Source organism: Penicillium psychrosexuale (assembly GCF_028828465.1).
Source record: "Penicillium psychrosexuale strain IBT 29551 chromosome Unknown utg000002l, whole genome shotgun sequence".
Classification (NCBI taxonomy): domain Eukaryota; kingdom Fungi; phylum Ascomycota; class Eurotiomycetes; order Eurotiales; family Aspergillaceae; genus Penicillium; species Penicillium psychrosexuale.
In genome coordinates this window covers 4706822-4725395 of record NW_026643187.1, presented here as the reverse complement: position 1 = coordinate 4725395, position 18574 = coordinate 4706822, and the positions used below count along the sequence as shown (strand labels likewise).

At 50.0% G+C, this 18574-nt stretch overlaps 7 protein-coding genes across 7 annotated transcripts; 3 read left to right on the top strand and 4 right to left on the bottom strand.

The window, feature by feature from the left end:
- Positions 1-55: 55 nt before the first annotated feature.
- N7518_002915 (putative phosphatidylglycerol specific phospholipase C) lies at positions 56-1490 on the bottom strand (the record flags this gene model as incomplete). The annotated part of the gene is made up of 2 exons (XM_057183842.1): positions 56-859; positions 912-1490. 2 exons carry the CDS (start codon positions 1488-1490, stop codon positions 56-58), a joined length of 1383 nt encoding a protein of 460 aa, XP_057045292.1.
- Positions 1491-2178: 688 nt separating this feature from the next.
- On the bottom strand, positions 2179-3756 carry N7518_002914 (putative FAD binding monooxygenase; the record flags this gene model as incomplete). The annotated part of the gene is made up of 1 exon (XM_057183841.1): positions 2179-3756. One exon carries the CDS (start codon positions 3754-3756, stop codon positions 2179-2181), a length of 1578 nt encoding a protein of 525 aa, XP_057045291.1.
- Positions 3757-4707: 951 nt separating this feature from the next.
- N7518_002913 (putative C6 transcription factor) lies at positions 4708-6958 on the bottom strand (the record flags this gene model as incomplete). The annotated part of the gene is made up of 4 exons (XM_057183840.1): positions 4708-5916; positions 5964-6425; positions 6477-6504; positions 6567-6958. 4 exons carry the CDS (start codon positions 6956-6958, stop codon positions 4708-4710), a joined length of 2091 nt encoding a protein of 696 aa, XP_057045290.1.
- A 414-nt stretch (positions 6959-7372) lies between these two features.
- On the top strand, positions 7373-8613 carry N7518_002912 (uncharacterized protein; the record flags this gene model as incomplete). Its single annotated transcript, XM_057183839.1, has 2 exons — positions 7373-7953; positions 8019-8613. 2 exons carry the CDS (start codon positions 7373-7375, stop codon positions 8611-8613), a joined length of 1176 nt encoding a protein of 391 aa, XP_057045289.1.
- Positions 8614-9106: 493 nt separating this feature from the next.
- On the top strand, positions 9107-11430 carry N7518_002911 (fungal specific transcription factor domain-containing protein; the record flags this gene model as incomplete). The annotated part of the gene is made up of 6 exons (XM_057183838.1): positions 9107-9180; positions 9234-9724; positions 9773-10089; positions 10154-10573; positions 10623-10876; positions 10941-11430. The coding sequence occupies 6 exons, from the start codon at positions 9107-9109 to the stop codon at positions 11428-11430; spliced, it is 2046 nt and encodes a 681-aa protein (XP_057045288.1).
- Positions 11431-11759: 329 nt separating this feature from the next.
- Positions 11760-12965, bottom strand: N7518_002910 (t-SNARE syntaxin; the record flags this gene model as incomplete). Its single annotated transcript, XM_057183837.1, has 4 exons — positions 11760-11792; positions 11846-12418; positions 12475-12656; positions 12707-12965. The coding sequence occupies 4 exons, from the start codon at positions 12963-12965 to the stop codon at positions 11760-11762; spliced, it is 1047 nt and encodes a 348-aa protein (XP_057045287.1).
- Positions 12966-13698: 733 nt separating this feature from the next.
- On the top strand, positions 13699-18442 carry N7518_002909 (uncharacterized protein; the record flags this gene model as incomplete). Its single annotated transcript, XM_057183836.1, has 4 exons — positions 13699-13742; positions 13805-15941; positions 16186-17529; positions 17579-18442. The coding sequence occupies 4 exons, from the start codon at positions 13699-13701 to the stop codon at positions 18440-18442; spliced, it is 4389 nt and encodes a 1462-aa protein (XP_057045286.1).
- Between the last annotated feature and the right edge of the window lie 132 nt (positions 18443-18574).

Sequence of the window (18574 nt, the reverse complement as noted above, 5' to 3'; positions counted from 1 at the left end):
CCAACTTGCGGAAGATTAATCTCATCAAGCCAGTGCCACTCTGTAGGAGAACCTCTTAAACATCAGTGGGGAAGATGTGGGGGTTCGCAAGGGTCTTCGGAGAAGAGCGAATGCGAGGTCCAATGAGGTGATCGAAAGAGGGAGAGTGCTGAACACGAGGGCTGCTGTCCTCAAGATCCCACAGGAGACCGAGGGTCTTGAGCACGGAGGTAGCACTGTAAGAGGTAGTCTTGCCGGTGGCGGGGTCGGTACCGTATCCCTCGACGTGACCCTTGGGAGTGTAAGGAGAGAGCAACCAGGTAGGGATACGACCACCGAGACGGTCGAAGCTGAAAGTGTAAGAGCTGCCATCGTAGGCCTTCTCGGTGTAGGTCTTGTTGTCGGGGCGGACGGCAAGGGGAGGGGCAACGTGATCGAAGAATCCACCAGTCTCATCGAAAGTGACGAGGAGAAGGGTCTTGTCCCACTGGGGACCGGTGCGGACGGCGTCGTAGATCTGCTTGATGAACACCTCACCGTAGGAGATGTTGCCGGAGGGGTGCATAGAGTTGGTGTTCAGGCCACAGCAGGAGGGGTTGATGTAGGACAACTGGGGGAGAACGCCCAAGTAGGCGTCCTGGTAGAAGTTCTCGAGGGGAACGACGTTGCTCTTGGCGTTCTTCGCGGTCCAGTCGAAGAACATGGCATCGGAGAGGAAGGCACCGTTGGTACCGTCGTAGTTGAGCCACGAGATGCCCTTCTCAGAGGCAGTCTGGAAGATGCTGCCGGTCTCGATGGCGGAGACATCGAAATCATTGTCGTTCTTTCCGTGGCCATCGGTGAAACCGGAGACCGCACAGAGACGGTTAGGGTTGGTAGGCTAATTGATGGTCAGTTTGATGTTTGTTTAATGTGCAACATGGAAGACTTACACCAGGGACACAAGAGTGCCAGTTGTTGAAGGTGGTGAACTCATCAACCATGTCAACAATGGTGGGGATCTGGCTCTCAGAGTAGTATCCCAAGACCTCGTCAGCAGCACGCTGGGCAGAGATCTTAGGGTGGGCGAGCATGTGGCGCTCGACAAAGCCAGACAGGTTGGGGGTCAAAGTGCCGTTGGCAATGGCGGCATTGTCAGGGTTGTACTGGCCGAAGAGCTCGAAGTTGGTACCAGTGAGCGAGTGATCGGGATCGTTGATAACCGAGTCGTAGTTCTTGTACTGGCTGGCCCACTTGGTGCTGTGGGGATCGCTGACATTCTGCAGGTTGTAGAAAGGACCGTTGTTGACAACGTTGGTCAGACCCTGCTTCTTGACTCCACCCAGAATGTTGTCAAATCCACGGTTTTCGAGAAGGATCCAGACAACGTTCTCAATCTTGTCCTTCATGTTGGCAATGGACTCCTTGGAGCCAGGCTTGTAGCCGAAGGGGGTGCTGGTGTGCTTGTCCACAGCGGCGCCAAGGGCGGTGCCGGACAGGCCGATCAGGGAAATGAGAGCGGTGGTCTTCATCGTGTCGGGAAGTGTGGTAGAGAGAGATGGACTGAGGTGAGTACGAAGATCATTTCCCTCGGTGGTCGCAAGGCTTTTATATCTCCCTCCCTACATGCCAATGCATCAGGAGAGACGCTTGGCATTTGAGCCCTGTACCTGGAATTAGACGCTCGAGCAAATGAGAAGCGGCCGTCGCTGCCACATGTTCACCCGGGGAGTTCTCAGCGGCCGGACAAGGGTGTAAGCGACAATGCCCGACACAACATAGGTGGAGTTTGCAACAACTCGGAGGCTGTCGGTAATCATCAATTGTCGTATACAGATTGGATGCCATAGAGAACGAGTGCCGGGGAGAATGCCCTGCGAAAGTATAGGTGGGGTCTCCCACAGACCCACCCCAGTAGGGGAACATGGTTAGCCCCACAGGTACACCAATCACAGCGGGCGTCAACGGGCTTTAATATGTGCCAAGTCACCAATCACACTCCAGTTCTCTGGCATGCCGTAGGGGTGTGCAGACCATGTGGCCCCCATGTCCCGTTCACACGCTGTGACTTGGTGCTCTCGGGGAGTCAACTAGATCGGAGATGTACATGATGTCCCGCATCTCAAACGGGAAATTACCGGTAACATGCGATGGCAATGCACGTGGTCTCAGGGTACAAGCTGATAATGAACTGGATAGTGGGGAGCTGGTATTTACAGTCTAGTCTCGACCTAGGTACAACCCCCGAGTAGCAAAGTACTCGTTCAGCCCCTCAACAGAGGGGTCCTTGAAAATCCCTGCAATGTACTGATCAGGTCGGAGCAAGTAAACGGCATTCTCAATCAACCCAGCATTGGCATATTGATCCTGCCAGTGAAAGACGAAGACCTTCACACTCGTCTGTTGGGCCCACTTTTCAATTTGTGGTAGGGATTCGCCATAGATATGGAGCTGCCAACAGACTTCTCGCAGGGTTGAAAAGTTATCCACCTCGTTGATTGCAGCCCATGGGAGACGGTCGCCAGGCTGCACGGCCCCTTCTCCAGCCAGAGAAAGACTGCTGCCCCTATAGTGGCAAACGAGCTGGGAAGCACCGCGGAAGATTCTAGTCCGGGCAAAATCAAGTTTCAAGAGCAGTGGCACAAGGTACGGAATCAGCCAATTTCGAAGAATGTGCGGGAAGATTCCTTTTGACGTCAACGTGGTAAAACCCGCGTCGGTGGACTTGACTATCATCATAGCGAATGAGCGGCGTTCGTTCTCATATGAATCCAAAAGCTGGTTTTGTGCATCTTCGCTCATGTTTGTCTGTTTTAGGACCGTTGCGAGCTTCCACGCCAAATTGATCGCGTCCATGATGCCGGTATTCATGCCCTGCCCGCCGACTGGGCTGTGGATGTGAGCCGCATCCCCAACAAGAAATGCCCGATTGCTGCGGAATTTGTCGGCCACACGATGGTGACTGCGATAAGTGGAGAACCAGTTGACCTTGGTGATATCGATATCCATGGCTTGCATGATCTGGGGTCGAACGTCGTCGAACGTGATCTGGTGCTGGTGCACTAGCGATTCAGAGTTGTCATTGTCGTTTTCATCCGGCATGATAATACCAACCAATCGCACATGGCCGGCTTTGTTGTACGGGACAACCAGGTTGAAAGTGTCGTTCGTGAACACCACGTTCCCTTCGCCATTGAAGTGCTTTTCGCTTTTGCCTTCAACGTCGGCAATATAGAACAGCGGTTTGTACGTTTCGCCCTCGAATTTGGCACCAATCCCGTGGCGAACAACCGAGTGCGCCCCATCACAGCCCACTATGTATGACGCCTCGTGTGTGGTTGAGCTGCCATCAGATTCGCGGAACAAGGTGGCAGTGATGCTAGACCCGTGGTCCACAAATCCTTGCAACTTTGTCCCTCGTTCGACATGGATGCCCACGTCATTCAGTCGCTTTTCGAGCATCCTTTCGTGGTCGTCTTGCGGTACGCTGAGCATGAACGGGTACGGAGTCAAATCGCGACCGAAGTCTTCCAGCGGGACGTGTGCTTTATGCTGCCTATAAACCCAGAGATTCGTGGCCGGCAGCTTGTACCCAAGTTCCAGCAAGGCTTCGCTCAATCCTAGCTGTCTATACAGCTCGACTATGCGCGCATGAACAATGATCGCTCGTGAGTTTTGCGCCGGGGCCTCCGCCTGGTCGAAAATGTGGACATTGACACCTTGATGGTGAAGCCACAGGGCAAGGACAAGGCCAGTTGGGCCTGCACCGACAATGAGAACATCCGTTTTGGGCTTCATCTTGGAACAATCTTTGGAGATCTTCGGAACGATCTTTGGGGGGTCTGTAGGTGGAATTGATGGCAGAATACCGTGCTCAGACGATTGCAGGTGGGAAATTAGTAGTCATATTCAAAATCGGCACCGCGCGGAACGCGACTTTAAATAGAAATTTGACCAAGCACATACCAGCGCTGTGTAAAGACATGACTCCAAAAAATGTTGATGATCATCGCTGGTCGGCTGTTTAGTCGCCGACCCCGAGGATCGTAGACGCCAAGACACGTGGAGGCATCGGAGCGTCGCGTGCCGATCCGCGCGAGTCCGAAGATGTATACCGACCAGCGGCTCATTTGAGGATGATTTAGACTGGGACTCCAAATTAGAGACTTAATAAGCTATTTATTATCTAGTTATTAGCCAGTACCTAGTTCAACTTAGTTAGCAGGTGAAAATGAAGCTTTTCATATAGCGCATCTCACATGCGAGCTAGACACTGCGAAAGACATAGTAAATGCTAAGATGATATCGCAACACCCACACTAACTATCTACATGTAGCTATATAGACTTTCCACACGCTAATGCTTTTTATATGATATCTATTTACTTTAGGGGATTCGGAAACTTGAATGAACTGTGTAGTGACGAGGATATATATATTTCTAGTTCATAGCATCGTACTCCGTATATTTTGATACTATAATATTACAAATTTCCTATTTATTAGAAATTGAGATACATTACCAAAAATGCTTATCAATAGCTATCGACAAGTACAGGAACAAAATAACAGCTTTGGCTGTTGGGATATAAGGTCGTAAAATATCGCATTTACTCGCGTCATGTACCTCGCACGTGAGACTCTCCAACTTGGGGGTCCACCTGGATTTCGAATACGATCATTGCTCCCATACCTCTTGATTCGCTAGAAATGGTGGGTGTACGAATTTTGAGCAATCAGCGTCGTATGTCACGACAAATATGTTGCATCATCTGCAAAAGAACCTTGGAAGTTGCCGAGAAGATTGTCCCAATCATTCCAAGTCTTCGGGCCATCATCAAGCAGGAAGTCAAAGTTTTCGGCATCTAGTCCGAATTGTGAACTAGAACGGTCGTGCCTGGATTGATCTTGTGGCCTAACACCTCGCTCGACAGCTTCTAAGTTTTCATCTTCCTGTTGCGGACTAGAAATTCCTGCTGCTTTGGCTAGCAAGGATGCAACGATAGTTGGACAAGGCGTTGGTGTGCGGTGGTTGAGGTTACACTCGTCAATGTACTTCCGCCAGGTCTTGACAATTAAATTTTCAATGGCCATGTGAAGAGGTGTTGGGGCGTTCTTGCTCATCGTTCCGATATGCCCAGAGTACACATTTCCAATCAATTGCCAGACTTTGTCCTTCTCTTCGGAATCAGTCCAGTGCCGCATCCCCGTGAGCATGAATATGATGGCGTCCCATGGCATGTGATTCACCATGTGCCACGAGTATTTCCGTACGACTGGATTGTTTTGGGCGTAGTCAGCATACTCTATCATCTTGAGGGAATTGTCGATGATGATCCTTCTCTCTGCCTGGGAGATGTTGTTGGGATCCTTGTATAGACGAGGATGGTGTGCCATCAGCCGGGTATAGTATATAGCTGAACGCGCCATCATTGTCGTTGCTATATGTAGCGGGATGGATTTATCGCAGTGTCGAAAGAACGTATCTTCCATGTGTGCTTCCAGTCTATCAATTGCTTTATCCTTGTCCTTCAAGGGCATCGATGACGATGATAAGAAGGCCCATGGCCCAGTATTAGAATTCTCAGCCTGGCTTGACACACGAAAGAGCCATTTTCCAAATGCACTCCGAGCCAGAACGAACATCATTTCTGTCGGTCCTGGCTTCTCGTAGGCTGGCTCCGTCATGCGAGGATCGAGGTCACTATCATTTGCATTCATTGGTGGTTGGACATCGATTGTGGTTGGGAGCGGCGATGCTGCTACACCACAGAACTGTGCAGATGTGCCATCTATGATCATGAGCTGGAACCAGATGCGACGGCGCATCTCGGTTTCGAATACTGAAAGTCCGTGTGCAGCCCCGTCACGGTGAATCCCAATTCGTTGCGCAATTCTTACTGCAATGCCACATAATGTCCAGACAGTATGTGGGTCAGAGAACGAGCGCATGCAGAGCTAAACATCGTTAGAAAGGGATTAGATCTCAAGGAATGTAGACATACTAAATATAGCATGAATGCCTGGAGAACCACTGAGCTTGATGTGCGAAGAAGCGATGCATTCTTGAAAGCGAGTTGCGCTCCTCGTCTGCACCTTGACAGGAGGGCTTTCTTGCTTTCTCCGAATGACTTCTCGACATCTTCTGCTTGCAAGGAAATCAATGCTATGCAGTATATTGCGAACATCAATGCTTCGACCTCCCGGCTTACTCCTGGCAGATCACTCATGGCGTCCAAAATTTGTTGTTGCACAGTTGGGGCATGTATAATTTTGGTGAGTGGGTTCACATTCTCGAGAAATGCCTGCCACAACTTGAAGATATTCAGGGGGCTTGGGTGGAGTTCTATGAGAATGTCTCTTTTTGCAGATGTCGAGAGTATCGCATAATCGTCGCTCACATCCTGGGAAAAGTCATCGGTACCACCATCCGATCCATCCCTCAATACGTCCGCTGCATTTGGGAGCTAGCAAAGATGGTCAGCATCGACAGCACTCGGGAGTCAGAAAATACTAACCTCATTGCTGACACTGGTCCAAAGATCGCTGATGTGCAAGTCAGAACTTCAACTTTGACATTAGGTCAAATGCAGTGCAAAGCAACTCACGTGTCGAGATAGATGGAATTGCCATCTTTCGTGATCATCCTCCCAGATCCACTTTTCCCTGCTTCAATCCGTTGCTTTCCCTCAGCAGAACCATGATTATTCTGAGTGAATAGTGGATTTCTTTCGAATTCCGTGCTGCGTCTAAGATATTTTCCGCGTCCATGAGACACACTTTCATTTGTCTCACGGTCCCTTTTGCGACGAGGCGGTGGTGGAGCACGGTAGATGCACTCCACATTCGCCTTGGCGCAATTTGAGCAGGGACTACACGAGTCTTGTTTATCGCATTTGACCTTCCGATCGTGACAGACCACGCATGCGAACGATGCGGGTTGTTTGGATGGCGAGTCCATTGCCCGGCCACCATCCAAGGAGCTATTTGGACAAACCATCGCTGCAGCACACTCTTTGAAAAACAACCCAGCTAGACATCGATGACTAGCATGCTTGATTAAAGCAATTTGATCTCTGGTGGTATTGAGGAGAGGAAAGGATAAGGATCGGGAAGGCAGATGTCCGTGATATCCTGATGCCTTGAATATAAGGCATGAGGTCCACATCACCGGCATCATCCCAATCTCGGTTGTTTCAAACTCCACATCTTCGCTCGAAAGGATCAAATGGTGTTTTTGCAGTACTTTGTTTGGTCCCTTAACTGCGTCTCTACAGTCTGGGCACACTCAAATCACAGCTGGAGCCATTCCATCTAAGTTTCTATCATCCATTTGTCTTATTTACAGTTCCATCTCAAAGATCTCAGAGGTACATGAAAGAATATCTCAAATAATTCACCAAATGTATGAACTATGACGCATACGCATTTTATCCATCGAGTCCGAACAGTCCTTCGGAGGGGTAAACGGGGCTCGATGTCAGCTGGGTCGAAAGAGTCCAAAGCTTCGGGATGGGAGCGACTCCCATCTCATATCTTTGTTATGATCCTAGCATCCTGTGATCTGAAGGATATTGGGTCTTTGTCTCTTTCCTGTCGAGCGCTCCATGACCGGGTTTCTAAGCTGGAATTTGCCATAGCATGGGCATATATTCAACTCCGAAAACAGAAGCATCCAGGCCATTGTATTGATGGCAGCCTGTCGCCGGGTGATGATATTGCCTTCGTCTCCGAGCTATTTCCTCCGCCACCTCCTCATTATAGCAAAGGCGTGGCTCATGACAATGCAGGTTATTCTCTGGGATATCTCGGCGATCTGAAACGATGCTGGAATACTTGCATCCGACTCTCCCACCACCTGGCTGATCATGTGGTCGCACATCATCTGGAGACCAGTACAATTGCGCAGCATTTGTGGTCGTCTTCCCAAACAGAGAAAGAAGTTGTCTACAGTAAAGCTGTAGCCTCGCTCCAGGCCAAGCTTTTGTATCCGATGTATGGCCCCACTGTACTAGTTAGTTAACTATTTCTTGGAATCTTACTAACTAACTCGAATATAGAGCCTACGCGATATTCTTCTTAGAATCATCCGCATCTTCAGACTCTGACTCTGATCACTCGGGTCATCGCCACAAAAATATGGCATCTTCTATTGAAAGACAGCAATCAATTCTCCGTAATGCGCCTTTTGACGATACACATATATTTCTGTCGACCCATCACTGCATGCAGCTTCTATTTTCGACGGTCCAGCGCTTGATGGGCCCGGAAATCCCCCATTCCTCCGCGAAAAGCTGGTTTAGTCTCCTTCTCACCACTTCCACCATGGAGAGAATCGTCAGCTTCTTTGTTTCCATCGCGAAGGATAACCAAAGAAAAAGAAAGGGCGAGCATGATTCCACGTGGTCTCATAGAAAGGAGTTTCTGTGGGCGATGCGATGGGATCTGAACGAGTACAATGCGTCTCTCAGTGATCATGGCGAACAATCAGACCTCGAGCCAAAAATTAACCATATATGGTTCCAAGCAGCACAAAATGAGATGGACCGACGAGGGGCTATTCCGCATACTGTTCAGGACTCAGAATTGCACGTTCTCCACGGGTCCATTGTGAGATTGGAATGTGAATATTGCTATGATTGTTATGACGAATGATAGCTTGGAATAGTACAAAAGTCTTCAATGCAAATTGTAAATCACATTTTATACTCCTTTCGCCTTGGATATACTATACAATTAATTCCTCTTATCCTTCTAGCTATAATACTAATAAGAAAATATTTCGCGCCTGTGAGATGAAGCTCCGCGCTAAACCGCTTCCGCTCGGTTCCCGGCAGTTCGGGCGCCGAGCACACAACTTCAACCGACACCTTTCTCTCCCCCAGTGCCTAATTAATATTGATTCCGAAATTCCGTTGCGAGTTCCGAGATCAATATGTCTGCGGTAAGTTTGCCTGAATAATGTCGTCGCGAAAGGCATAGGCTGTTTCTAAAACAAACATAATGTAGCTCAGCTAATCGGCTACCAGTGCGATTTATGTCATACTCGGAAGGTATAACCATTCGTTTTTCACATATGATTCTTTGACGGATGCTTATCTCGGGTCATTGTATGGAGTAGGTGAAATGCGATCGCCAGGACCCTTGCATGAACTGTACCGATGCAGGTGCAGAATGTCTTCGCAATCGCCAGGCACGAGTTCATAGACCACGGGTCTCTCGGTACGTGCAATTCACGATGCGCGTCTTTAAAATCTATAGCTGACATTTTCAAGATTGGAGACATTGTCCCAAAGGTTGGCGAGGCTAGAAGAGTCAAGCAATAAAGAGGCAATATACTTTCCAGCAAAGAATTACGCCACTAGCACAACGTCTTCTTCGCCTTCGGGCAACCTAACAAGTAATACTGAAATTCTCAACGACAATCAGAAGCGATATCGAGCGTATGAGCCCCATGACACAGCTGCCCTGCAGGCACCACTAAGTAAGCACCGCAAGTCTCAGAGTGTGGCGCACCAGGCACATTCTCCTGGCTCAACACATCACGCGAGTGAGGCTAGGGAGTACATTGAGCATGAACTCCAATGCAACCCGGCTTTATCAAAAGATAGGCGTACGGCCCTTGAATCAGCGCGCAAGTTCGTCAGTCAGCTATCCAATCCGACTCTATATTGGGAGGAGACTGCGGCTATGCCTGATATGGATGTTCAAGAAACCATACAACCACCTACTCTCACACCGGAATTGCTCTACATGATGCTACCTGGTAAGTTATCGAGAATGGGTCAGATGTCAATGATACTGATCATTATAGGATCCGATAAGAAAACCAACTCTCAGGGAACAATCAATTGGCCTGATCACATCTCCGACAAAGTACTAGAGCAAATGGGCCTTGCAATTATCGAGGGCACAGAATGTGAGCAAGTGCTCCAGCATTACCGGATCATTGTCTGGGTGAAGGCCATGATTTGTATATCAAAAATGGCCCCTCTCATTATAAGCGAGCCTTTGAGGGATCATTTTCGGTCACTCAAGAAGAGGTATGAAGTCGCTGCCACAGAGATTTTGAATCAAATTCCACTCGCAGCTGAACCTAGTCTTCTTTTGCTTCAATCGGTTCTGTCTGCAGTATGTTTCTCCTGTCTCTTCCGCGTGGCTTTATATACATTGACTCATTTCTGACTCACGACAGACCCGTTTGATGCAATATTTAGGAGACATGACACGCTGCTGGATGTTGACAGCACTAGCGTCACGGATGATTGTTTCCTTGAACTATCACAACATCACAGATACCAGTCCTCGAAGTCAGATAGAGGAAAATATTCACGCTAGTGTGTACATGTGCTACTACTTCGACAAAACACTCAGCCTCCTGCTCCTCCGACCACCGTCTCTACCGAATCTGAAAGTCAAACCAACCAAGTTGATCCACATCGACCCTGATCTACCAACATCTACTATGATGACAGGCATAGTGGAGTATTCAGAGCTGAAGAATACTCTACTGTACATATTGCTCGATAACAAGACAACCGGAGACACGGAGAAGGCCAATATACTGTCTGATCTTGTGGCGCGGGCACAAATAATCCACTCCAATATGCAAACAGTAAGAGAAATCAAGGATCCGCCAGCATAACCGCTAACCCAATTTTCAGTCTCGTCGTCACCAAGAACAGCAATTCCCACAATCATGGAGCCATCTGCGGCGCGAATGGCTATCAATTGACTTCAACTACTACTCTATTCTCACGACAATCATCCAAGCCCGCTCCTCGGTACTCAAGTCTCGCTTGGTTTGCGAGAACTGTCTGTACACTGCCCGAGAAGCCCTCTCCACTCTTCGAGCTTTACAGGAAGCATGCTCAAGCCGCATCAATTCTATCGATTCCTATCCATACTTTCTTACCTGGTATGATATAGCTATTTCAAAGCCACTCTCAATACCTTACAGTCGAAACTAATGACCCTAACAGGACAATGCTGCTATTCCCTCTAGCACCGTTCTTTGTCCTGTTTTGCAACGTGATCGCAACATCAAACGAGAAAGACTTCAATATGATCAAAAACATCACCGGCGACCTACATCAATTCGCAGAGGCGAATGCCTCGATCGGCAAGCTGTACAAGCTATTCTCCAAATTCCTGGACCTGTGTGCACCTTTGGTCAAAGGGAATCCCGAACCTTCCCGCTCAGAACAGCCAACAGCTGCACTCCCCGAAGCGAACACAGCTGGAAACACCGAGGGCAATATTGCGTCCTACACAGATATATTTGGCCGTGCTAGCAATGACCCTCCGGCTTTTGTCGGTCTTGGGGGTGCAGATTCCACCGGAGAACTCACTGCGCCACCGTCTGTGGGGGGATGGGATGACAGTCTTGTGTGGGAATTGTTCGATAATCAGCCCTCGTTGGGGTGGGCGGAGTCGGAACTGTGGAATGTGATGACGCAGTTTGATGCGTGACATAAATAGAATGAATACTGGCTTCAAAATGTAGAAGTGATTCATGGCTATCGCATGATCTCGGTTCATTGAATTCAAATAGTACTTGAGGTGTATTTACGCGTGTGGCTCATGAGGACACAGTCCCAAGCAACAAAGAGCACAGAGCACAGAAAAAAGTGGAAACGAAGATAAAGAGAGTGATGAATTAGACATCCCAGAGTCTAGCCAGGCAGTAAAAGACATGAAAATGCTCAGCGAGTGCGGATATGCAGAAGGGCCATGATCTGTGGAAACACACGGGCCAGGTATTATAGTACAGCATGAAAAAAGGGCAGATATCATGTCTATCACGAAATCAGGACCCAGAGAAGGAAGAAAATCTATAACGGTCATTAGTATGAGCAGACAAGAAATTTAATATGAGTGAACATACCATCAGAATACCAAACATTTTGGCAATTAGCCAGCGATTGCCGGAGACACGCGTCCAATACTTCATTAGTTCTCTCTGTGCTCCCTGGACGTTGTCGACCACATCTTCGGTATTGGCATCTATGCGTTGAATCATTTCTGACTGTTCGCTAACCATCTGCGCCAGCTGACCAAAAATGCCACCCAATTCGCTGATGGTTCGCTCAATGGCTTCGATGGCTTCGCCTCGAGCTTGAACATATGTATTACTCGATTCTCCTTCTTCCATTACCATCAGTTGTTGATCTGATTGGAAGGACGGACGCCCCAAGGGCGAAGGGTTTGAGGGCTCGAGGGTCAAAAGGTCGGAGGAGTTGCCTTGATATCCGGGCTGAGGTGTCCGTCGTCCCGCGGTGTTATACAAAGGCGAGTCTGAGCGCTGTGCGTCGAGGGCGCTGTGTGATTTGGACGATACCGAGGAAACGAAGTTCTTGGTTCGAGTTCGGGATGCTTGAATATTCTTCGTGCGGACTTCCAGTACCTCTTTGAAACTAGCGCCTACATCGGCCAGCTTTCCCTGCAGCATAACAACAACCTGAAATGGGTAATCAGCGAATTGTCCGTGCGCGGCCTTTCCCATGCCTCACTCACATTGTCATTGTGTTCTCCCTCCTGGTCTGTCTTCGAGCGATTCGATTTGGGGTGTTGCGCTTGGGTGAGCGCCTGTAGCGAGGCGATGTTTTGGTTTAAAGCAGCGAGGTCTTGCTTAATCACGTATGTCAACTCGGAGATCTCGACAGGCCGGTCGTCGAAGAGTGTTTTCCGCTTCGCCACTGTTTCCTCGTTAGATTGCTGGCATTTTGAGCAACGTGACCAGACTTACATTCAGCCAATCGCTGCAATTTTGCCATTGTTCCAGTTATCCCCCTTCCGATATCTCGCGCCCGCCGTGCGAACTCCGACCTTGCCGCCTTCGCCTCCTGTACGGGACCTTGGGGCGACACATTGGCTTGTCGCCTTTGCGCATCAGTCAACAATGCCTGGCGCTGCGAACCAACTTTCGATGTCCCCAGGCGCTTCTGGGCGTGGCCCAAGATCGCGCTGAACTCGCTGGTCCTGTCTTGTATCGACGGGCCGGTCATTGTGCGATGTGGAAGATGTGAAGCGTGGGAGACAAGTAGCTATAGTCTTTCAAGGAGCACCAGTATTGAGAAGCAAATGTAAATTAATGTCGACAAAGGCCGAACTCGGTTTTGGAACTGAAGTGTGATCTATCTGCAATAGATAAGGGGGGCGAGGTGAAGACGTGTCCGGTTGCAGGTAAAGAGCTCCGAGGTACAACGTGACTTGAATCCAGGAACAAAGCAGACCGGATATACTCCGTACAGTCAAGTAAGAAGATGGAGGGTCAAGGCCAACGAGGTCCACAAGGTCGACTTTGTCGCAATGAGCCCCGTTCGTCCACGTAACTAAACCTTGGAATCCGAAACGCGTTACATAAGCCCCGCACCGCCACCCAAATTCAGCCCTTTGACGTCGTTAGATCAGGGGAATATACAACTTAGCTCGTTTCATGATACTAATGCTATTCTATTCTTCTTGATATAGCTGGCTTGATCTTGTGTTCCGCTGTGGATACACGTCATTCTTGTACATCTTGTTTCATCCAATTGTCCCAACCTATTTGATTGGTGCTTGCCCAACTTGGGCCAAATCGCCACCTTTCTCTCCCCATACACATCATTAAGAGAACATTGCTGCTCACATTCTTCTCTAACACTTACAACTTTCTCTTGCGCAAAATTATCAGAGACCACCAGGCAACAGTCGATGCTGGTGATCGCGCGCGACTCAGTACCTTGATCCTGTTCCCTAATGGCAGACCCAACCCAATCGCAGGGCCATGGAGCCCCAAAACTGTAAGACAATTTATCCAAATCTAGTCGCATATCTAGTCCTCAAATACTAAGACCTGCCTTAGCCCTTCCCCGCCAACTGTGCTCAGTCCGCTCTCGTCAGGCAGCGGAACCCCGATCTCATTCCAAACAAACGTGAACCGCTCCAAAACAAAACGCTGGGTGGAAGCGAAGCAATATTCTTATGATGGAGGTGACTGGGGTAGCGACGACGACGACGACGAAGAGGAGGAGGCGCCTCCTGTAGTACATCGGCCGCCCTATGTCACCCGCAACACTGGCAGCTCATCCGAGTTGTCCTCGAGGCGTTTGTCTAGCATCGGACTCGGAGCCGGCGAGTCGCACTTGGCTGATGGCAAAGGTAGGAATCTTAGTGGAGGAGACCAAAAGGCCTTGCCCTTTGTAAGGCCGGCCGACCTCTATAAACGCATGCGCGAGGAGAAAGCCGCACAGCATTATCCTATCACTGGTAGCAATGATCCCAAGCCTGACGGGTTTGGAGTTCCGCCTCAAACAGATCAACAAAAGCTCGATTTGGGTCTACCGGAAGTCAAGCGCGTATCTAGCTTTGGTACCGATTTCTTGGGTGGTGCAGACTCCAACCCGCCGAAGGATAGCTCTGCATCTCAGGAGCCCTATTTGCACCACAACTCCTCCACGGGATTCCGATCGGTAGTGAATCAGGCCTTTGATGTCCCAGAAACTCCACAATCTACTGCCACTAGTTTCACACGGTCGAACAGCGATGGCACTTCGACGATCAGCCCTATCATGGGCAGTCGTACTATGACTGATGAAAGAACACCTACCATTCTCGAGGAGCCGAATGAGTCAAACTCCCCGAAGGCAACTGCCAATGCGGTTCCAGCGTTAAACCTAGGTCATCGCCGGGACCTGAGCCTTCCTAGTTCAGACAACAGTCCTTCGAGAAGGCCCCAATTCACAGACCAGGACACCCCAACGGCGGACCGTGCAGAATTATCCTCCATTCCTCTACTCCAGAATCTCTCACCAGATTCATCTGATGAGGGAATCTCTCCTCCGAACGCACTGATGCAATCATACTCGAACAATGGGCAGGATATGCCTGCCCCTCTCAAATTCGGAAGCGCATCGGGCTCTGACGCCTTCCATGGCGAAATCCCCACCATCATGGGAGCCGAAGAATCGCCCCAGAATACCGATAATGATCGCTTGAGGGAGGAGATTATCCGATCATTAAGTCGGGAAGCCACCCCCTCGGAGGACCCGCCCAGCAACCAACCTCAATCGCAGGCACCCGCTGAGTTGTTTTCTGAAAGCCACCCAGACTGGACTAACCTGGCTCCTTCGGTGTCTCAAGACCCTTATGCGACCAGTCAAGACGCGGATAGCACGAACGTTGATCCGCTAAAGAAGCCCAAGTTAGAAAGACGGTTTTCATGGGAATCCTCTGATTCGGCAGAACTACAGGCGCCTCAAATGCCTGGCGGCTATTCATCGCCCCCTCCTTTAGCCAAATCGTTATCTATGCAAGAGCCTGAGCCGATAAGTGAGGAGCCCGTCCTATTGTCGGATGTGCTGCACGACCCGCATGCTTCTGATGAAGAAGGAACTACTCAGCGTGCTGTAGAAAGGCCTCGACTTTCGATTGTTCCACCTATTCCGCAGAACATTACACCACCGGAGCAAATAATGGGACCAGGAGCTACGCCGCCTCCGCCCCTCCATATCTCTTCTAACGCCGGCAGCTCATCCTTTGATGAATCCAAACTTTTGGGTTTCCGTGAAATCATCGGTATCACATCTGTCAACCAGCGTATCAGGTCTTTCGAACACACCCGCGACCAGTTTGCCACCGTTGATACTGGTTTGAATCATTGGCTAGAGTTTATGGTTCATGATCACCCAGAGTATGCCGACGTGGTCCAACAGAGCCAGAATCTCTCCCCTACCGTGCCAGACCCTTCGCGCATCAGATTCCCTAAGTTAGGTACTCTTGGGGGTCTCGGTTCCTTGAATGACGGTACTCCAACTAGTGTCACCCATATCCGACGTCCGTCAGGCCACCTGGGTACCGTGATGAACAAGGAGAAAGTCGGGGAGAAAGGAAAGGAGCTCCTTCATACTGCGGGAGCGTTTAGTGGCAAGGCTACCGGAGCAGCCAAGGGGCTGTTTGCTAAGGGCAGAAGCAGGTTCCGACCCAGTGGCGGTTCTGAGAAGGTAGATGCCTGATTTTTTTTTTCGTTTGAGCGAGTCGTTTATTTGGGTAAGCACGGTGGAGGCCGTCGCTTTAATGTTTCCCTTTCGATATCGCTGCGCTGCTTCATTTTCTGGATACCACGATGTAATTCCGCGCACCTTTCGCATTGAGCTCTAGAATGAGACACGATTGATGCGTCTTTCCTTGCTACAATCTAACATTCCGCCCCTGTTTGTTTACATTCTGATGTTGGTAATGTTGTAGGTTCAGTCAACTCCAAGTGCTTCCCGGCGCAGCTTTCACTTATCCTTCCCTTCAAGGCCGGGTGAGGTGTCTGGTAACTCTTCTCTGCGGAATTCTGTCGCTATTGGCAGTCTACCCATGTTCAAATCTGAGCGAACCGAGCTCAGCTCTGATCCTGATCCACCGGGGGTCAGTTTCTGTCTAGATCGACAGGATGAACACAATTCCAGCGAACCTGTCAAAGCGACCAAGTCGGGGGAAAACTACCCGTCGTACAACCGTGTTAGCGAGACAGCTGTGCAACCGAAGCAACTGTCCTCTTCCAGCGGTGTCCCTCCTAGACCTGAAGTTCCGGGGAAGTCTGCCTTTACTGGAGAGTTAGAGCAGGAGATGATAGCCGCGCTTGGTCTTTCGCCTACAGATTCTCACCACCGAAGGGCGGCAAGTACACCGATGTCGTTGGATGCATTTAGCCAGGTATATGGCGGGAAACGTCAATTCACAGAGCCAATACCGCAACCAGGAGAGATCCCAACTGGCAATCAATCCGTGCTGGCGAACAAAGCCCCAGTCGCAGAAAATCGGTTGCCAGTCATTCCCAATGAGCCTTTTCACGTACCTTTCCCGCTTACGAACCGCCGGGGGCATCAGCCAAGCAAGTCCACACCGGAGATTATTACCCCGTCGATCCGTCCAGTGCTTGATGAAAGTCCTCAACCTCCTCCGCCTCCTCCCAAGGACAATGATAATGGGCTTGCACCTAGCCAGGATTATAGACGCCATCCCTCCGTCTCCACACTCGGAGCTGACGAGCAAGCCGGACGTACATCTGACGAAGAACTCGACAGGGATCCCCCTTCTCCTTTGCAAGATGCAGCAAACGAGGTAGCCCCAGAACCCCGGTATAAACCGGTTGAGCATTCTGTGGATGACCAGCCATCTGTTCAAGTGAAGAGAAGGTCTTTCATACCTTTCTATTCGTCAGGGTTCGCAAGTTCTGCTGAGGTTCTCGAAGCCAAAAGAAAATCGATCAACGGCCAACCTCCATCTGCTCCAGATGTGCAAAGCCCCTTGAGAAATGAAGTCAGATACTCGCCGGCAAACCGAAGCAGTATGCTGAGCTTTGGTAGCTTCGGAAAGCGCAGCGCCAATAGCAAAGGCACTCGCCCGTCGACACCTGCTAACGGTCTTTCACAAGCTTCAAGATCGGGATCTCCTGCAGAGAATGGAGGATCTACTATTGGAAAACTGAAGGACTTTGGGAGACGACGACGCGCTTCTGTGGGAGATCTCCTCTCTGGTATTCAACCGCAAGGACCTCAGGCGCCCCCGGGAGGTCAGCGGAAACGGTTCAACAGGATTAGCGTATGTCAACTTGGACAGTTCTTTTGTTTTCTTTTTCTGACTTAAACAGGGACTATTTGGCCGGCAAGACTCTCACGACCCTGAGAGAAAATCGAGAGACCACACAAGAACCATGTCGGAGCAGCTGAAGAACAAATACCCGCCGACACACCCGTCGCCAAGTGGAAATGTGAATACTAGTCTCGCTACACAGGATGGACCACCGGTCCTCAGCAATCCATTTGAACAAAAGCCTTTGCCGACTCCACGCCCACCCAGCTTGTCATCCTCTCTGGCGACCGGTCGGTTTTACTCGCAGTTTCAGCCTAAATTCATGAATGAAACCCCCGGGTCTCACCCTGCTGGTACACTCGGCCCGCCTCTCCCTAGTCATTCCCGGTCACCGTCTCCCAGGTCATTCTACGAGGATAGAGTTCCACGTCCACAGTCACCGTTGGAGGAGTTACCAGACCACCAAATACATCAACTGCAGGGAGAGGAGCAACACAAGCAAGGCACCCAAGACCAAAACCAGGAGCAGCGGGGCGATGAGGAAGACAAGGAGCACATTCATGGGGGGCCCCTTCGACACGAACTATACGGGGAGAGATCCGAGGCGTCAAACCACGGGCAACAACACGAATTACCAGGCAATCCCAACCAACAAAGCCTGGCTTCTCAGCTCAGCATTCGATCCCGAAAGCCAGCGGTTACATACTCGGTATTCCCGGCCTTGGACAACCATGCATCCCGCAACACTGCCGTTTCAAACGCGATATCCGCGCATCCTCATCGCATTGAGGACCGGGTCCGTGTAGTCAACGACCCACCTCAGCCAGTAGAGCTTGCCATCACCGCAGACAACTCCAGTGAGGAGATCGTCATGTCCCCCACATCCTACCCCGGACAGGAGTGGAAGCCCATGCATTTCTAGCATTTTGATTAGAGCGAATATGATACCCATTGTTCCCTTTCGGGGTTCTTTTGAACCTTGAGTTTTATTGTACTACATGTGCATGTACCGTACAGTCTTCTGTCTTATCTTTTCCATCTCTCTAGCAATTCG